Source organism: Cupressus sempervirens, chromosome 5 (assembly GCF_028749045.1).
Source record: "Cupressus sempervirens isolate cs-2001-9-10 chromosome 5, ASM2874904v1, whole genome shotgun sequence".
NCBI lineage: Eukaryota > Viridiplantae > Streptophyta > Pinopsida > Cupressales > Cupressaceae > Cupressus > Cupressus sempervirens.
In genome coordinates, this window is record NC_143122.1 from 84,035,256 (window position 1) to 84,048,990 (window position 13,735).

Genomic DNA, 13,735 nt, shown 5'->3' on the forward strand with positions numbered 1-13,735 from the left:
TTATACACAAAAACTTGAAAATTTGGAAAACTAGAAATATGTCAATAATCTATGAAAGAACTAATGAAAATGGTTGAAATGCATACCTTAAACACTTCTTGCAAGGTATTTGCAACACCACAACTGATGTCCTTCGGATCCAAGTAGTTTACTTTAAAATAGCAACTATGAGAGAGCAAATGAACTTGCTTAATGAATTAAAAGGTTGTTTTTAGGGTTTAGACAAAAACAATATTGAAAAATTAATTTCGATGCACCTTTTTAGGTTTGTTTTTGCTTCGTTGGCCATGAATTTGCGTGGATCCGCATTGGATCATTGAGGATCTAAGTAGGATCCTCGATCCTGCCTGTGGATCCGTCAGAATTTGCAGGCTGTGGATCCTAATAGATCCACAGGTAGGATTGAGGATCGTGCCTGAATCCACACAGATCCACACGCAAATCTAGATCCGGCTCGGACCCAATTCCGGATCCAATCTCTAACTCGTGAATCCGGTAACTAAGGTAATTTATCTTCATCCTTGATCCAGGAAATTTGATAAGGGTTAGGATATTTCAATCTCTGCAATTTCAACTTAGATACCAACCCCCTCATATGCCAAATTATCAGAACTACCACTGTCTATGATCGCTTTGCAACATTTTCCTTCAATCTTACATTTGGTTTTAAAGGGACCCTTCCTCAAAATAGGTTTTCCATCTAATTGCTCATTCGACAAGGTTCTTCTCATCATCAAGCTTTCTCCATTCTTAGGTTCATTCGGAGGATCAATAACTTTCTCTTGAATCAAGGCATTTTTGTTACTATTCGCTGTCTTTTTTTCAGAAAATGTACACACAAAAGCTCTATGTCTTTCTCCACATTTCAAATAGGTTCCATAAAACCAAGATTTATTTTCTTTCTTTCCATTCCTGTTATTTTTACCAACAACATGAGCCCATCGGCTACACAGTTTCTACCGACGACAATGCTTATTATTGGTGGGAACACTTGAAGACTAAAAGACAAAGACAAGGAAAGGAAAAGATCAAGACTTGGGAAAAGATGGTTGGCAAGTTGAAAAAGAACTTCCTTCGTGCTGATTATATAGTTAATTTATTGAGAAGAATGAAAAATTTGGGACACAAAGATATGATTGTGAAAGATTATACTAAGCAATTCTATAATTTGAATATTAGATATAGACATGTTGATGATGAGGTTGAAAAGGTTGCTAGATATTTTAATGGTTTGAGGACTTCTATACAAGATGAGATTAGCTTTGTAAACATGGAAAGTATTGAAGACTCATACTTATATGCTCTGAGAGGTGAAGAAATATTGACAAAGAAAAATGAACATAAATAGAGAACAAGAGGTGGAAGATTTCAAACGACCAAAGCTAGATCTTATTGTGAAAGTTCCTTAGATAGTGAACGGGTCGAAGTTGAAGATGTATCATGTTAGGAAGACTCCCTCGTCGTCATAGAAGGACAAAGTCCAAACAACCACCTCGTCGTCACAGAATGGCAAAGTCTAGGGGGAAAATTGAGTTTGTTGCATTTTTGTTTTAAAAAAAAGAAAAAATTGAATAAAAAAGAAGAAGAGGAAGAGTGCTCGCGGACACATCTGCGGATCACTGCTCCGTGGGCAGTGGTTTCCACGGGTGGGGTGTTTTTTCTCTTTCTGCAGAGGTTTTTTCTCTTCCAGTGGATTCATTTAGTTTTCCTGCGGCTGGGTATTTCCTCCTCTTCCGCGGACGTGATCGAGTCTCTTTACTTCTTCACGGCTAACTCTCTCCGCTAGTTGTCTTTGTTCCCCCGTGGCCTTTATTTCTTCCTTTCGCGAACGTGATTGGGTGGACTTTCTCCACGACTTGTCTTTGTTCTTCCGCAGCTAGCAACTCCAGCTTTTGAAGATTTCTCTTGTGGCCATCCGGTGTCTTATTCTCCCGCGTGGAAGGAGTGCTTGCGGGTTACCTTTTCCTTCGCGGGGTGTCTTTTTCCCCCGCGACGTACTTTTCATTTTTGCAGGTAGTCTTCTTGTTCTCCGCGGTGCAATTCTTTTCTCTCGCGCGGCTAATCCTTTCCTCCCACGAGTTTCGTGTGCATCGGCAGTTTCATTCTTGTATCCCGTCAACTTTCTTCCTCCTACGGGCGTGGCTTGGTGATTGGTTACTGCAGGTTCTTTTTGCCTTCCCCGCAGCGTGAGATTCTTATTGTTCTGGCATGGTTATATGACCACGGACTGCATTTCACAGCAACGTTTGTTTACGACTTCATTTTTAATAAATCTTCGTAGAAAAGAAGTATTGCAGAAGGGATATTCTTGGGGAGTTTACTGCGGGAAACAAAAGTAACGGAAGGAGGAACCCTATATTATAAAAGCACGAAAGAAGCCGTTATTATATGGAATCGTCAAGGAAATGAAAGCAGTGGAAAAACCAGTTGAAGGTAAGTATGGAGAAGAATGCTAGGGTTTTAAGTATGGAGAAGAATGCCAGGGTTTTAGCTTCTAGAATTTGAGTTGTAGGGCCATCCGCTTGTAGCAGTGAGAAACAAAAAGGGTAGAACTCACACATCTTACTGTTCAGTTTGAGGGACTCAATGGCAGCGAATGCCGGAAATGATGGCAAGAGACTCCAGACATAGAGGTAATTAAACAGATTTTGATACGAGCATAGGTGCCTTGGGCCATCCAGCTTCCAGTTTTTTCCATTTGATTGTTTGAATTAGTTTTGCAAACTATGATAGAAGCATATAATCGGCACAGCAGAACCATCACATTTTTGTACAAAAAGCACCGGATGACGGTTTCTTTTAAACCTAAGGATTTGACTAGGGTTTTTGGCAGCCCTGGCCCAGGAGGTCGGAAGGTGGAAATCAAGAACCACAAGCTATCTCAAGAATGAAAAGAATATTTGATAAGACTGGTAGGCCACGATCTTTTGCTTGAGGAGATGGAGTTAGTGGTAAAGGGGTCTAAGTGCAAAGGACTTCGGTGAGATTTTATTTGGGAGGGCCATTGGCGATGCATTATGGATGTCATCAAAAGCAAGTTGACAGGGGCAACTCAGGCTTCAGATATAGCATTGCCACAGATTGTATTCATGAATGGCATAGTGTACGATTGGGCCACAGTCCTTGCTGATCGGATGGAGGAGTTCATGACACTCCAGCACTGGACATTCTTTATGGCACACCATGCCATTGGCCTGTTTCAGGAGGTAGCCGTTAATTAGATACCAATGGATGATTTTGAGGCTCCACCACGGGGAAAGTCGGCACAAGGAGAGCCTCCAATATTCTATTGTAGACATTTGCACACGGGTGGAACAACAGCGGGGCAGAAGAAGGTATTTCAAGGATTGGAGGCTCACGGGGACATCGACAGCAGACGGGAGGACACTTCAGAAAGTAGTGGGGCTGAGTACGAGGAAGAGAGTACTTCTGTAGAAGTTGGCATCGAACCAGCAGTTAGCGCGTCCACATTTTTCACCCCGCCACAGTTGCCAACTTCAGTGCACTTGTCCACTGCCATTTTACACATTCCTTTGTTTGGTCAGCGTCATGCACTGGTTGTTACGACCCCGCCAACAGTAGCAGATGTGGTCCCACGGTAAGTGGCAGACAGTGTCCTACGACTGACAGATGTTGCACAGGTAGACACCATAGAGATTGCTTTTTCGACGGCCGCAACAGATGTGTCAGCCGAGGGCGTACCTTCCTAGGATCATATGCCAGACCCTGATGCACTAGCAGAGCCAGAGTTGATAGAGTTGCCAGCGCCAGAGCTTGTACCCTAGGTTCATTTGGATGTGATTGGTTTAGATGCTGTGGTCACAATTTCATCTTCCTTGTTGATGGAGGCACAATTAGAGTAGCTCGAGAGAATGGAGGTGATCGATAGAGCGAGCGAATTTTTGAGGCAGCAGTTCCGACTCATTCCTGCATAGGTTGGATTGTCCATTTAGTCCCCGAGTCATGGAGGAGTCCCTCCAGGGCTAGCAGTCGTATCAGGGCCATAGGAGGTGGCAGTTCCACGATTCGAGGGTGCGGCCAAGAAGGAGGAGGTGGCACCAGATGTGGACATGGTTATCGTAGGAGTGGTAGAGACAGGCAGTGATGGGGAATGGACCATGGATGATGTCCCGAGGGAGGATTATGGGTCAGACGAGGATAGATTCAAAGATTACCTTAGGGCTATGCGGGCTACGCTGCAGAAGGGACACAATGTGGCATTGCAAGCTATGAGTCGGCGGAGAGAGTGGCATTTGGTTCGGGCTTACATTAGGGGGATTTGGTTCATGTTTTGAGGACAGAGGTTGGCTAGCAGTTGAGACATTAGAAATGTTGGCGAATTGGGTCACCGAGTCGGAGTTGGGACCGTGCAACACTTCCATGGATAAGTTGGCGCACGAGATAGTAGGATTGTACAAAGAAGTCTATTATGTTCGCAGGTGGATAGGGCAGCAAACAAGGTCATAGCGGAGAGGTTTCTGGCAACAGAGAAGGAGGCTAGAGAAAAGGTAAATGCCGATTTAGCCAGCTAGCAAGCAGCGTGGGCAGCTGAACGTGCAACACTATTGCGGGATAAGGAAGCGGCCGAGTAGGAATTGTAGTTAGCAAAGACCCAGGCTATGGATGCAACACTTCTCCTGAAGGAAGCCGTAGAGGTTAACACACAGATTTAGAAGGATTTGAGCATTCGGACGGAGCAAGTCTATGAATTGCGTCGGTAGTAGCATTCTTCAGGATCACAGCCTCCTCTCCAGTGTATATTCTTTCTCTATTGCATTTTGTGGTCTCTTGTTTTTGTTAGTCTTGAAGTCGCCAGGAGACGACTTTTATTTTGGGGGGGATTATGTCGTCGGTAGAAACTGTGTAGCTGACGGATTTATGTCATCGGTAAAGATTTTGTAGCCGACGGGTAGATTAGTATTGTTATGTAGCCGACAGACCCCTTTGGGAAGGTTCGGCGGGAAGTATTTATACCTCGTCCGGGATCATTGTAAATCACCTTATCATCTGTATGTAATCTCTTGGCATATGCGTATAATAAAAGGAGTACTGTTGTTCTTGTTCAATGTCAGTGTGCATTAATCTATTTACCCATGCGGTAAACAAGCATGTCCTCTCAATTTTGTAGCTGCTATCTTCACCTTTCTATCCTTAGGAATACTTTCATAATCAAATAACTTCTCAATTTCATAGATCCAATCCAACAAGACATCAATATCCAACTTTCCACTATAACAAGATAGTTCAAAAGAAGGTCCGAAACTCACTCTACTCAAGGCTCTCGAGAGAATTTCTTCATCTTGTTCAAGCTCAGGTTCAAGATTAGATGCATTTGCTTCTTCTTCATCATTAACATCATCAAGATGTACTCTTCTCTAAGTTGTTTCAACAACTTCAAGTCTAGCTACAATTTGTCTGAACATGTCCATAATAGCATTATCTAGATCTCCTCTACCTCAAACCATTTTGACAATAGTTCCTGCAAGAATCATAACCTTTCTGCAAGTTATAGTCAGAAACTAAGTTTGCTACCCTATAACCAATCCACAATAAGGTTGTCCACTATCCCAAACTTTGCAAGGAAAGAAACCTTCATTGTGATACCACCTGATGCAAGGCTAGGATGCCAAAAGAGGCAATCCTAAGCTACTCTCGCTAAGAGTTACACACAAAAGCAAATGTATATAAGAAAGCACAAGAAGTTATATGGAACTCAATGCAGATATGATGAGACTATCTTCCGTTAGCATTCCAGGCATAAGGTCTACATGTTTGCAGCCATAAACATCCAAATTACAGTCTGTGAGCTTAGAAGCTTGGGCTTATAGAGCCAAATCTTAATTATTTCCTTCTATCTAACTTCATCCTGCCTATCCTAGTTCTAGATCTCTAAATATATAGCTAGCAAGACCACAAGTCGACCTGTCAGGAGAATTATTACAAATTATAGGACCTGCCCGAAAGGAGAAGTCAGCAACCTTACAATCAAGCAAAAGAAATCAGCAAGGACAAAGATACGTTCATACATGATCCAAGAAGCAAACCCCAAGGGTGCGGAAAGTCTTGTTACAACATGTAATCTCGCTGAAACCAAGCTTGCATATTCTCGAGTTGCTAGGAAAGAACACATCACAAGCAAAGAGAAAGGATAAATCCCGCATATGAACGAATTAGTTTTGACGAACACAGGACACGGATCCACAATAGGTCTAGATTAAGGAGCTGATTGCGTAGGAAGAGAAAACACGAATAACAAAGACCATTCCTCCAACAACAGACATGAACAACTGAAAGGAAATGTTTTTTTCGTTGATGCAAGATTGCCAAAGTACCCAAGATGCTCCTGCATTAGAGTGTTAGCATTTTAACATGTAGTAGTGTTTGGACCCATCTTATGACACATTATGTTTTAGAGGGTTGATGAGACTTGAGATGATACCTGATCCAAAAAGTACACAAAGTTTTAAATGGGTTGCCAATTGTCAAGTGCTATTTGAGTTATAGGAGCTTGTTGTGGAGACACAAAACAGCTTATAGAAGTTAAAAGATTATATAACAGGATATTTAAATATTCTTGTACGCCTTTGCCCTTCACATTTATCGAGGATAACTAGGATGCAGCGTAGAGAATTATGAATGGTTAAGTCATATCCTGGCAACCCTTAATATCAGTACTATGGAAAAATTGATGGGGCTTGCATTGAGAATTGCATCATATAGGGTCAAGCTGCTAGAGTATTATATGATGTGTGTGCCCAACGGAAGTTTTGTGTGGTGGCAATTGGATAGGAAGATTCAGTATGTAAAATTTGAATCAGCAAAACAAGAGTGCTCTTAGATGAAGTTTGGCTAGAAAGAAAAAATGACAATATATAATTAGGTTGCAAGGAGATTGGTATTGTTACTGGTGCAAGAGGGTATAGGTAATAGCATAGCGACAAAACATGTTTGGGTAAGAAAGTCAGCAGACTGAAAGTACAAGATATTTTTGAAAAAACTGGGGAATTGCATTTAGAAAAAACACAGCAAGTGTAGAAAAAGAGACACTACTTTACAAATAAACAACTTTTAAGGGCATTTGCACAACATAGAGATATAGATGACAAATACATTTTCTACGATTCATGGTCATAACTCTATTTTAAATTTGCCTAATTAATACTTAAATCGCTAATTACTAATAGTGCATGCTTAATAACTAGATGGCTACAGTTTGGTTAAATTTCAATTAATACCATTAATTAGATTACTATAAAAATTCTAATGTTCATTATTTAGTAAAGAACGAACAAATATATATAATTAATATAATTATATTAAATAATTAACTACAATTTAAAAAAATTTCTTATGGTAAAGCAACATAATATAAATTTAAAATTAGGAACAATTGATTTTTTTTAAAATTTAGAACTTTTAAAACACAAAATGAGGTATAATTGTGTTGCAGAAATGTAAAAATAAAATAAAATTACATAAAGGAATTTTTTCAAATTAATTTTGGGAAGGATCACATCAAACTTTTTAAAGTCAAATTACATAGTATTCAACACGTCTAGAAATGTAGTGTTTTTTGGGCATGTATGGGTACAGTATCTGAAATCTATGCATATAAAGTATGGTGCTATGTGTCACGGGGATGGGAGAGCGTGTTTCTGCTACTTTAATGCCAAGTAATGTGGTGCTTCACCCAAGGAATCATGAGATTCATCGCGAGTGTGTTGCCTCATTACACGTGTCAATCTAACCACAACATATTATTGTTTTGTTACAAGGTCTTGCAAGTTGTACAACAGCTAGTCCTATCACTAGGTATGTTCTTGTCTGCAAAACATGTTTTTCAGGGGTGGAAGCAACCCATGGAACATTCCTGAAACCTATTTGCTGGATGGTGTCATGTACCCATATTTATAAGATTTAATAATAAATTAAAGTAAATTAATAATAGAATAAATAATAATATATTATTATTTTTCTATTATAAATATAATATTTAAATAACAATTAAAATAATAAGATATTTGAATACATAAATAATTTACACTGAGAAATAATGAACCTATTAAGAATCAATATAATCGTATATATAAATTAAAATTATGATAAAGATAAATGAATATATATATATATATATATATATATATATAATGATAACAATAAATTAAAATAATTAATGATAATAATAATAATAAGTTATTAGTAATATAATAATATGATAATAACAAATATTAAAACAAATAATGAATATAAATATAATTCTAAAAATATAGGGTTCTAACGCATACATTAAGAAAATATATCAAATTAAGAAATGAATGATAATTAAACTTAATCATTCGTAATATATTAGAAAGGGACGTGACTATTCTGAGACGGGAGAAAAATAAGGGCAAAGAAAATATAAAAGGGGAGAAGACGTTGCCGGCAAAGGGATAACCATAAAAGTATCACATAAGTCTCAGCCTCATAATAAGCCCCAGTTTTCAGAACAGAGAAGTAAACAAAGATGCAAATAAGGAGGGAAGACGGGCAGTTCAGCATACAGGAGTGAACCACCAAATAAGAATATCCGAGCAAAGGAAAAGAGGCAACACATGGTATTAATTCCAACAGCGGCAGGCACCTGGCAGCATTGAAGTCAAATTATCGAGCCTTGGTATTTATTCTTAGAGTTTCCACTGGATAACGAGAAGGATTGTCACATTCCTGACCTGTAAACACATCGAATATATATATGACAGATATCCTATATAGTCAGGCACGAATATATTCAGGCATGATTGGGAAATAATTAGAAGTTCAGACAATTCACCATACACCACGAATATAGACAGGAAGTCATAGGATATGAGATAATAAAGATAGTTACCAGGAGAAGTATATATAACCATACATAGTGGCTGGTGATTGTTTTTATCAACAGGATAAACAACAGAGTGAAGAGATAATATCATATAAAAGTCATCTACGACTAAGAAAGCACCATTCATAGACAAACCATTATTGGGCGGATATTTTGGTTATAGCTGTATAATATCCATATTTGAAGTGAAAGCATATTACTAGTAGTAAAACATTGTCACTACATATAAGTACATAGTTGTGTAAGAATTCACCACTACAGAAAGATCTAATCACCCAGCATATATTTAATCTTCAAATCAGGATGCCAATAAATTGACATTAAATATATTCTTACAAGTGATCTAACCTATGTATTGTTCTTGAAACAATAATACCAATATCTACATATATCTTATCAATTACATAAGCTTGCATCAATCACATTAGATCATATTAGATAACATAATAAGGTTTGAAGAAGAAGAAAAAGTTATCTAGAAAGTGCATTGAAAAGAAATTGTCCCAAATTTCCAAACTATACCAAGAGAAAGTGTGTTGAAAAGAAATTGTCCCAAATTTCCGAACTATACCAAGGGGGACATTACAGATGGTCTTTCTATTATTGTTTAACACATGGAAATAGATAGGTGTAGAATAATATTAATATAACATCTAATGTTGTTGTAGTTGTCAAGTTAGTCCCTAGTGATGCCAATGTTGGAAGCTGAAGCTACTTGGATTATTCATCCCATATCAGTTTTTACTTTTAGGGCCTGTTTGGTTGCTAGAATTGAGTTGGAATTGTGAAATGCAAATACTGGAATTCCCAAACATGCAGTTTGTTTCCAAAAAAATAAATAGAATTGGATTTTCCAAACTCTAATTTTTGTCCAAAATGAGCATACAAATCTTCCGTTTCAAAAGGTGAAATTGGAAAACCAATTCTGATTCTACTTCAACACTTTTGTAAATCAAATTTATAAAATTTTTGGGTCCATTTGCCCTTGTTTGCCCCTTTTCAGGGTATGTTGTAGCAGCCACTTCTTCTGGATAAGAAGAGCATCAAGATGACAACATTTTCACAGCTATGAGACAGCAACCAGGGAAAGGGAGGAGACAAAGGTGAGCATGAGGAGTAGCGATGCATACAACAGGGAGTTAGAAACTCGAGGTCGACTATTGGGACATTGTTCCACCTAAATCATAGTCAATCCCCTGGAAGCATGGCACAGACAGACTGCCTGCAAATGATATAGAAAGTTGAGTTGTTGATGCCAATTACTGGCAGCAGATTCTATTATTTTCATGGTCAACTGGTTGTTCAAGACATCTCAGTGATGGAAACTTACGACTTGGATTAAAGCCTGAACTCATCCCATCCATGACAAAGAAGACTTGAGCTGCTTGAACGTCAATGGCTTCTATTTCCTCTCCTCCTTAATATCCGGATCTGTCTAGGCGAATCCTCAAGCTTGTCATCCGGCCTGGGATGGCAATGGAAAGCCCAAGGCCTATTAATTTCTAGTGGCAAAATACATTTTTCTAACGAAGCAATGAATCACATATGGTAAATCTCAAGTTTGGTGGAGATGGGGAATTTGTGCTTTGTGAATTTATTACATGGTCAAACAAACTTTTTGGGGAACTTTCAAAAATAGTTGATTTGAAATTTATTCTTACTTTTTGTTTGTCTAGTGTTGTTACTTTGTTCCAATTCCAATTTCATGAATCAAACACATAAAATGCATCTTCCCACTCATCTTCCATGTATCGCAGAATTCTGGCATTATGTGATTCCAGCAACCAAACAGACCCGTATTAAGGAATTTGTCACCTAATGAAAATAATCTTCAGTTTCTCCTCCTTCCATTGTTTCAGCATGTTAATCTAAGGATAGATATTACAATATATTGTTTTAATTTTTCCCTTGAAGATATTTCACATCTATACAAACAAAATATGGCAAATATAGATAATTCTTTGAATATCCACATGTTATATCAATTTATTTACTTGAATCATTGCATGTGACCATATAAGTAGACTTCATTAAGATAAGTAGTTGAATATTTGTAATTTGAAATATGACTACTTTTCATTAGTTGTTACTAAGTTATTCTTCTCACTTCCACTTCTTAGTGCTGTGTAAACTGGTGTAAATGCACATTAGACAGCAAGTTTGTTGAAGATTTTGACGTAATACTATTAGCTATTTCTGTATCAAAAATATATCTTTTTTGTGATTTTTTAGTGTGGAAGTTTGTCTTGATCAAGGATTGTAGTGAATCCGATGAGTTTTATTAGGTTTTAAAGTTTGATAGTTCCGAGATAATTTCTTCTAGAAGCCTTTAATATGCTTGTGTTGTGGTTTTCATTTGTAATATATTTTGGGTTTTGGCTGATATCAATTTTGTTTTTATTTGTATTGTTCAGCTTCCACTTCCCTACTTGAAAACAGGATATTTGAGTGCTCCTCCAGCAGGGAATTCGTTGGCACCTCATTGTGACTGGAGCCGATCCCAATTTGTTCTTGATCATGAAGGTCTCTACCAGGTCAGTCTTGTGAACCCTGATCAAGTTTTAGTGATTAGTCTGCATTATTAAGAATCATGTTACATTGTATTATTTTTAAATTTTTTATGAGAGTTTTATTGTTCTAAATTATACAAGAGTATGCATAATGTGTGTGCAAAAGGAGGAAGATCATCATGCAGTGTAAGCCTTGTACATGAGTGGAAATCGTCTATGTCAAGTATTGTTGTAGCAAGTGCCTCCAGATATATACGAGAATGCAATTGTTCACTGTTTCTGTATTTATGTTTATTTCAGTTAGTGTCTAATTGTTTCCATATATCATATCTCAGCTTCTGTTGAGCATCAACCAACTTTACTCTGGTTTGGCCCCTTATTATATTTTTCTGTCAAATTATGGACGGACTAAGCATTTGAAAGAAATGCTACTTATGATGTGTTTGTGTGTTTCTAAATTATAGACGGATTGGCATATTTAGTTAACAATTCTTATTTCACGAAAAATCATTGTCGGTGAACTCATTTTGTATATATAATTAACAAATCAGAAAGCAATGTAGAGAATGTTAGTGTAGTTTTTTATTTTTCCTATTTTGCTAGGTTTTTCCTACACTTTTAATAATCTCGCTTAGGTTAATAAAGCATGTCTTATTAAGTGAATGGTTGTGAGGTGTCACCTTCCTACATGTGAGCATCCATTAGCTATCTTGGGAAGATACTTTACTATCTTTAGTCCGATAGATGGTTGCTCCTCATTGGTTGGTGTTGCCACCTCCTCCCTCTTCCTAGCCTATATAAGCATGCTACCTGACTTGTATTTGGATCTCTTGTTTTTGCATCCTCTTAATGCTATTTTGCTTCCAGCATTTGCATTACTCTCTTGGAGACTAACTCTATGATGCTATTTTGATTTTGTATCATTTGCATTCATAGTTTAGATATTTATTCTTTGCACTAGTTTTCTGGGTTATTAATCTTTTCAGATTCTAACATGGTATCAGAGCTTTTCTATGTGTAAGAGTAGATTTTAGTTTCCTTATTTGAGAGATTCGTGGGGGGGGGGGGGCTAATAAAATTTATTGTAGTTTTTTGAAAAATGAAGTATGCTCTTCTCTTGCATCTTTGGATGATCCTGAGAATCAGAAAAGTTTTGACAAAAACGATTTTTCTCTGGGGTTTCAATCTCAAATTTGACAACCAACTTGCATATTTGGAGTTTTCAATCAGTATTGCAGGTTCCAGCATGCCATTGATGGACTTAGGAAGCTGATCCAACATTTGCATGTCATATTCTGGTTGCTGGGGTCGTTTTTTGATTTTTGGAGCTGTTTTTTATTGTTAAAAGCGTCTAATTTACACTACAGCAACATATTCTGTACATCAGAAAGAAGAACGCTTTCTGGGTTTTGTTCGCAACCCCGAAAAACCATTTGGGTATCTTTTAGATTTTGCATGCAAGCTGTATATTTTGCAGAATCGAGCATGCAAAGCTACAGCCATACCCCTCTCCATTGGCAGTCGCAGATTTGAACGCAGTTTTCAAATGTCTTGTTCTTGCTCATACGGACTTCGATTTTGATGATTCTTGTTATGAACTTGGCTATTTTTTTGTGCTCTATCCACTAGTGGAGTTGTTTTTTGATTTTCATGCATGAATTCTTCAGAAATTGCAGATTCTCAGCCGTGACTGTGCACAGTTCTCGTTTTGGAAACTTCGGAGGATCATAACTTTTTCATACGACCTCGTATCGAGGCGATTATTTTTTTGAAAGTGCATGATTTTTCGAGTAGATCGCAGTAGTGCTATATGTTTCCTTGATTATTGTGCCCAAATTTCACTTTTAACATATGCTCTTCATGAGGAGGCCTTGTCGGTTTTTCTTCCGTAACTTGAGCATACGGACGTATTTTTTCCATCCGAAAAATGCGTCGGAAAGCTGGTTCTGAGACGGAGATGATGGTACAGGTTTTTTTGATTTTTGCTACAATCTGGTTGCTTGTTTTGGCAGTCAAAGCTAGATTTTCTATTTTGCCTTCCGAGAGCCATATCTCGCTCATTCAGACTCTTTTCTGGGCTCGCCAGATATCGTTGGAAATCTGGTTCTATGAGTTATTCAGTTGCAAAGATCTTTTATTCAGATTCTGCTCCAGGTTCTTTCTCCTTCGAGTCTTGCACTTTCGCACTCTGGCGGATTACTTGGATTCTACAGGTCTTGGAATCTCTTCTTCTGTTCTTTTGGCTCACTCTTCTTTCTGACTTCTGAGCATTGTATGCTTCTATTCTGTTGCATTCCTTTTTCTGTACACGCACTGAGATAAAGTGCCTGCTTTTGCATATTTGGGATCTTGTACACCTTGT

The 13,735-nt window shown here is 37.9% G+C and overlaps 1 protein-coding gene across 2 annotated transcripts in view; it reads left to right on the plus strand.

The window, feature by feature from the left end:
* Positions 1-13,735, plus strand: part of LOC149554667 (protein HLB1-like) — a 183,854-nt gene that overhangs the window by 123,613 nt on the left and 46,506 nt on the right. For both annotated transcript variants that reach the window (XM_089828727.1, XM_089828728.1), the window contains exon 12: positions 11,278-11,397. In XM_089828727.1, coding sequence (XP_089684853.1) covers positions 11,278-11,397 — 120 coding nt within the window. The remainder of the gene's footprint in view (positions 1-11,277; positions 11,398-13,735) is intronic.